The sequence below is a fragment of the Petaurus breviceps genome, unplaced genomic scaffold, assembly GCF_028583685.1.
Source record: "Petaurus breviceps papuanus isolate PSGF00001 unplaced genomic scaffold, PetGlider_PUasm1.0 181, whole genome shotgun sequence".
In the NCBI taxonomy this organism is placed as follows: domain Eukaryota; kingdom Metazoa; phylum Chordata; class Mammalia; order Diprotodontia; family Petauridae; genus Petaurus; species Petaurus breviceps.
The window spans coordinates 13,024,182-13,031,096 of NW_027185784.1; the positions used below are offsets into that span (position 1 = coordinate 13,024,182).

General features: G+C 38.6%; 1 protein-coding gene across 3 annotated transcripts in view; it reads left to right on the top strand.

Annotated features, from left to right (window-relative positions):
- Positions 1 to 6,505, top strand: part of KLHDC10 (kelch domain containing 10) — a 65,848-nt gene extending 59,343 nt beyond the window's left edge. For all 3 annotated transcript variants that reach the window (XM_069087212.1, XM_069087210.1, XM_069087211.1), the window contains one exon: positions 40 to 6,505. In XM_069087212.1, the coding sequence (XP_068943313.1) occupies positions 40 to 249 (210 nt within the window). In that variant the 3' untranslated portion in view covers positions 250 to 6,505. The remainder of the gene's footprint in view (positions 1 to 39) is intronic.
- The last annotated feature ends 410 nt before the right edge of the window (positions 6,506 to 6,915 follow it).

Genomic DNA, 6,915 nt, shown 5'->3' on the forward strand with positions numbered 1-6,915 from the left:
TTTAATTTGTACTTTTATGTTTGCCCTATTTGTTTACAGGCTGGTTGCATGTACATTCATGGAGGAGTGGTGAACATCCATGAAAATAAACGGACTGGGTCATTATTTAAGATGTGGCTGGTGGTACCCAGCCTTCTGGAACTGTCATGGGAGAAACTGCTTGGGGCCTTCCCTCACTTAGCAAATCTCTCCCGGACACAGCTTCTGCACCTTGGACTCACACAGGGACTCATTGAGCGGTTGAAATGATGGTTTCTGGACTGTTCATTCACCATGGAAATATTAATTTAAAGAGACTACTTTCTCTATGGGCAGCATAGAGTGTGCTACCAAGAGGATTGAGTACCCTGATCAAGGCCTTACTCAGAAAATACATCAGATGCCTTTCTATAAATTTGTTTTTAAGTTTATGGAAATGTGTGAATTTCCCCTTATGCTGCTTCTCTCTCCCCCCTTTCCTTAAATTCCCTCTTTCTTGATGGGAAAAGGGGGGTGGGGAGATGGGAGTTAGCTTTCTGAAAATCTCTTTAAAATATCATGAATCAAGATAAAAATATAGACTACTTTTTCAGGAAAGTTCTGAACATATAGTCAGCAACTTTTGGCTAGTGCTCTTCTACTTTAAAACACCACTATCAAATCCCAGTAGTTCAGGAAATATGGGAAAGGTGCCCGTTGAAAGCCTTGCTGGTTTTCTTTAATACCACATATTTTAATATATTATTTCTAAAGAGGTATTTAGTTGAGTAGATCTTCCTACCTGCAGCAATATTTGACATCTTACTCTATAGACAACCCAATTACATACTTTGGCTTTGGATGGAAGGATTAACACTAGGTTGTTAATGTTTATCCCTTTGGGGTAGGGAAATGTTGGCTTATCTAAAACTTTTCTGTACATTGTGGGTATGCTCTATATCGTTGTTCTTGAAGACCAAGACATCAAGAACATTCCAGGTAAAAAAGGGACTATGGGCAAAACAAAACCAAAATGACTTAAAAACACTGGCATGCCTTCTCAGTGTTTTTTCTTCTAAGTGTCTCCTCTCTTTCACCTCATAGTAAAATGTAGGTCTAAACAAACTGCTTAAAAGTCATATAATGTGGGCTAGTAAGTAGATCATGAGGTCCTAGGGTCATGTAGTTCAGTGTGTACAAGGATGACCTGCAGCTATTTACTTTTTGGAAACTTCAGACTTGGTCTCTGATCTGAAACATGAGCTTTGGCCTTCTTTCATTTAAAGTTATCTTCCAGGTCCCAGAATTGGTGCCATTTGCTCTTAGTAAGTAACCTGCTACTTTTTAGGCTCTGGACAACAAGCTTCTTATTTTCTCAGGCATGGGGATTTTCCCTCTAGGAAGCCAACTGGCACTTGGTTGTTAGCTAAATAATTCTGCTTTTCTTTATGTTCATACATGCATTGTGCTCAGAGTCATATGATCCTAGTTGCTGGAGAAAGCCAAAATTAGTATGTTATCCATTCTGGAAAATCAAGTGTTATTTAAAAACCATCATGGGGGAAGAATGCAATTGAATGTCATTTTCATTTTTGTGTGGAGTTTTCAGCCTTGTTCATTTTAAATTTGGGAAAGTGACTTGAATTTCTAATTTGCTTTTTCTCTAGTTGTTTAGATAATAATTAGATCATGGGTGGATAAGTGGATACACATAGTAAAGGTGCTTAAGAAATATAGGAAATACAGACCTGGTTATCCCAACTGGATCTAATGTAGATTTGGACATGTTTTTCCATTTAAGTGCCTTTTTTTCAGTTAACTCTTAACAATAATTTTATCTTTCCTTCACTTTAAAAACTGCTTGAGGATGGATGTATTTTAAAATAGTCTCTGAATTAAATTAAAAGCATCCAGTATCTAGGAAAAGGAGGGCAGAGCTGTGTGGAGTATAGAACTGTATACTGTTCAACCCATTTTCCAAGCCTGTTCATAACATCCCATCTGTGTGGCATGGAGACTTACAGATTTTTTTTGTTGTGTAGTAGTTTGGGATAACTGTTGTTTGGGCTCAGAAAATTTTGGCTTGCTCCTTTTTTGATGTGGGACACCTAAGGAAAGATGCAGCCATATGGTAAGTCTTGCCCTTTTCTATCCTTTACTACTAATAGTTTGCTAGCCAGTTGCCTTTTATACTTTGTTGTTGTACTTGCTTCATTAAGAGAACTATTTCCCTGTCATGGCTAGTCTAGATAAGCCCATTTTTAGTTCAGAGAAAACAGCTCTGTGGCAAGCTGCCAGCCCAAGCTAAGAGTATTTGGCAGGAGTATCCAACAAGCCAGGTGTTAGGTGAGGTGAGTGGGTTGGCATTTCTATTGAGGCCAAAGAATCCTTCAGCTTCTAACCTTTTGATTCTGTAGCAGTAACTGACAGCTTCTCTGAAAAGCTAGACAGAGAGGTCTGGTTCCATTTGGACTTGCTCTCCTCTGTAAGCTTTCTGTTAGCAGACCCTTGGGATGTACCATAAACAGAAGAATATCATTCACTCCAGCGTTGCCTCATAGGAGGCTTGTTGACCACAGCAGTCAGTATGCCTGGCTTCCTTGTAAAAAAGGATCCCCTCCATCCTTTGTCCCAAGTATCCTGTTCTAATCAACAGTAGTGAAAGAATGTGTGTAACTAGATCTCTATATGCTGCATAACTAAACACACAATTCTTCCTGATTTATATTCCTGTTCACCTTTATATAATGCTTTTAAGATACACAAAGTGCTTTCTTCACTGTCAAAGTATTTTAAGTATTATTATCCCTATTTTATAGATGAAATAGGCTGAAGAGAAGTGACTAGCTAAATAGTCCCACAGCTACTAAAGGATTGGATTCACAAGTCAGGCACATCTTTTCTGACTCCATGTTAGAAAACTCTACTGTGCCATCTGTGTTTTGTTGTTGAGTTGTTGTTCAGTTGTATCTGATTCATCGTGACCTGATATGGGGTTTTCTTGGCAAAGATACTGGAGTGGTTTGCCATTTCCTTTTTTAGCTCATTTTACAGATGAGGAAATTGAGGCAAACAGGGTTAAGTGACTTGCCCAAGGCCACACACAGCTAGGCAGTGTCTGAGGCCAGATTTGAACTCAGGTCTTCCTGACTCCAGGCCTGGTGCTCTATCCACTGCCCCATTGTGTATAGTATATATTTAAGTGATCTTGTTGGAATTAAGAATTTGCAAAGAATTTGGTTCTAAATGATTTCACCTTGACTCTAGTGCCTATTGCATGGAAGCATATGCCTGCTTCTTCTCTGCCTCTTTAAGACATTTTTTTTTCTTGCCTTTTGGAGGGCAATTGGGGTTAAGTAACTTGCCCAAGGTTACAACATGGCTAGTTTTTTTGTGTGGGTGTTAAGTGTCTAAGGCCAGAACCGAACTCGGGTCCTCCTGACTCTGGGGCCAGTGCTTTACTCACTGTACCACCTAGCCACCCCTTCTTTCAGACATTCTTAACCATCTCTATTTGCCATCTACAAATATAAATGCAATGATATATATATATTTATATACATGTAACATGTGCTTATAAATATATACACACACATAGACATGTGCATGTGTGTATATATGATTCTTTCATACTTCAGAAGATGTGTTTACATTGTTATTGAGTACTATCTTCTTTGGCTACAGATAAAAATCTCTGTCTTAGTAGATAGTCTTCATGGATTGCTAAGGCCACAAACATTCACCCAGTGGCCTCTTTTCTGGTAATGAGCTTCTACAAACTTGGCCAGGTTGATCCTTGAGTGAGAGAGTCTGTGATCTAGTCTGTGATAATCCTTTTCACATTGGTATAGGCCTGAGGCTCTGTGCTCCAGTGAGGCATTGGAGAAGGACTTGGGCTAGGTTATTCATATGTATAGATATGTGAACAGTGTGAGAGATTTACATACAGGAAAATCATGATTTTATAATCACATCATATACATTCACTCAGAATTTTAGCCGTACAGCTTGGTTTAGGCCAATTTTTGGCAAACCTGGAATTTTTTAGAATATGGTTGGGGGACGGGGTGTTGACTTCAGGTTTTAGGCACTAGTTTTTGGTGGCAATATGATAGTTAGAATGTCTATCTAAAATTCCTTTGTGTCACCTATTTGCACATCTCCTAGCTGTCTTTGTCCTTGCAGTAAAATAATGGCATATATTTACAGACTACTTTAAAATTAAGCCACCTAACTTATTTCTCATTTGAAAATCAGTCTTTCCTTCCTAGGAAACAAAGGATTTATCTATCATTGGAGAAATCTGAAATTTACTTCTTAAGGACATTTTCCCCAAAGTATACTCAAAGTACTTTATCTGTGAGTAGAAAGATGACTCTTTAAATGGAGTATTTTCTTTTTGTTTTTTGCTTTTTTGGAGGGCAGTTGGAGTGAAGTGTCTTGCCCAAAGTCACATCGCTAGTTTTTGTGTTAAGTGTCTGAGGTCGGATTTGAACTCAGGTCGTCCTGACTCCAGGGCTGGTGCTCTATTTACTGCACCACCTAGCTACCCCAACTGACATTACTTTTTGTTTTTGGAGGTGCAATTGAGGTTAAGTGACTTACCCAAGGTCACACAGCTAGTGTTAAGTGTCTGAGGCCAGATTTGAACTCAGGTCCTCCTGAGTCCAGGGCCGGTGCTCTGCAGCATTTTCTAAATCCTTTAAAAACTATAAACTTGTATACGATTGGAAATTAAATATTTAATCATTCTTCATAGGGCAAAGTGAAACCTTTTTCTTTGAGAGGTCAGTTTTTCCAGTGACTTAAAATTGAAAATATGTATTAAGTAATTTGCATTGATAATATAACTAGAAAAAAAAAAGAAAGTAGAAGGTACTTGAGATGGAGTCATCTCAAGCAAAGGAAATGTCAACAGTGTCTATTTGGAATGCAAGGCTAATGGTAATGGCAGTGGGATAGAGTAGTGGGAGCATGATGAAACACTGAATCCATTTCTATTCAGTATTTTAGCATTCTCTAAAACTATTTTCAGTTTTGTCAGTCGCTCTTATCCCCATTTTTCTGGAAAAGGAGCTAATAAGTATTTAATTGTAGGGGAAGAATGAGCAGAAGTGTCTGGATTCCATTGGATAAACAGTTGTGAATAAATTGGTTAGTCAGCCTCTCATAGTGTGACCTGCTGTAGCTCTTGGTTTCAAACAATGTTTTTCACTCCATTGTCTTCATTTTGGCTTTCTGCCCACTTCTCTATAATCTTCGTGTTGCACAGATAGGGAGAAATTTAAGAGTGTCTTTCAGACACATACCTACTCTGTTGTACGTGTTCTGTGTCCCCTGTAACCACCAAAGAATTCCCAACACCTAAGAAAAAAGGAGGTTGATATATGGTGCAAAGGAAAATATTTAACAGGTAAGACATTTCTTTGAATTTTTGCAACTCCTCATGTCACCACTAAGGTTGGAGCCCCATTTACTCTTTTGAGCATTTTATTTATTTGGCTGCACAGTTTTGCAAACAGGTGAGAGGAAATTTTTCTCAAAGCACATTATTAACTTCATTTCTTCAAAATGGGCTTGTTTTACCATGTTCACGCAAGCTAAAGAGTTCTAGAGTTTACTGAATTAAAAGCCGCTCCCTACTAGCATCCTGAATTAATGGCAAAGGACCCTCTTTTCATTTTAACCGTTCTGGTATTGAATAATTTTTTGCTGGGGTAAGGAGATAAAGGTTTGAATTCCAGGGACCGTGAACTTTTCTAGAATCCAAACTCTTGGCCAGGTTATCTTAGCTTGTCTTACTTTCTCAAATATCCAGGAAGGGCATGGGCAGGACAAGTTGTAGATTGGTGTCAATGCTGAAACATCATGCTTAAGACAAGAAGATAACTCCTTCAGTTATCTGACAGAATAAAATCAACTAGCTTTTTGAGGTTTATAGTTCTAAAAAATGCTCATGGCCCTTTTATAAAAGCACAAACTTTGACCCTGTGTAGTCAGGGCAGGATGCAAAACCCAGAGATTTTAAAGTTTATAGCAATGTCTGTCCTTATGAGAAGTCACCATTTGGCCATTTGAGGTGAATGATTGGCATCTTGTCCAGCTGTCCACTTAATATACAAAGGAAGGCACATACGAGCATCCATTTTAACATCCATTCCAAAATGAGGGAGTGTTGGTAAATGACTGTGAAGATATATACCAGGAGACACTAACCAAGAAACTTTGTGATGTAGGTTCTAAAGAGTGAACTCTGGGGGCTAGCTCTTTAACAGAGGTATAGTATGCTTGGGGCCACAAACTCTTGCCTTGCCTTGCCCTGTGGCTGTATGGTGTAGCCCTGTTAGACTGTTGCAGATGTCTTTTTGCAGTCTGGTGTGCATGAAGTATAATTAGAACAATTTTTCCATCCTACCTGGTTTTCTATGTGCAGTAAGGAACATAGGGGAATTTTCCTTAGTATATCCACTGTGTATTCATGTACCTTGTCAGTGTTTTGCTGTTTGTTTTCTAAAAAGATCTACTCAATAAACCTATTCAAAATCCAGTTGCTTAATGGCCAGCACTAGTCTCCTTAGAGTAGTCATGTAAGCAGTATTGTGGGTTGGGGGCCAAATAATTTTGAATTCCATACCTTACCAACAAACTTCTCCCCCCCAAAACCTGGTAAAGTTTTGATCATTCCATTTGTGGCATTTTAGTTGGTATCCTGTGATATAAAAACTAAAATGGTAGGCATATTATGAAGAATATTGGATTGTAAACAAAATAGATCTGGGAGAGAGGCACTGTGGTCGAGGGGAAAGGGATCTGGACGTAAAAGATAAGAGATACCTGGTTTTGAGTTGTGCTGCTAAGGTGAGCTGTGTGACCCAGGATGAATAGCTTAATGGTAAAGCCTCAGTTTCCTCATTTATCAAATGGCAATTTAATAGTAACTAACTCACAGCATTTGGT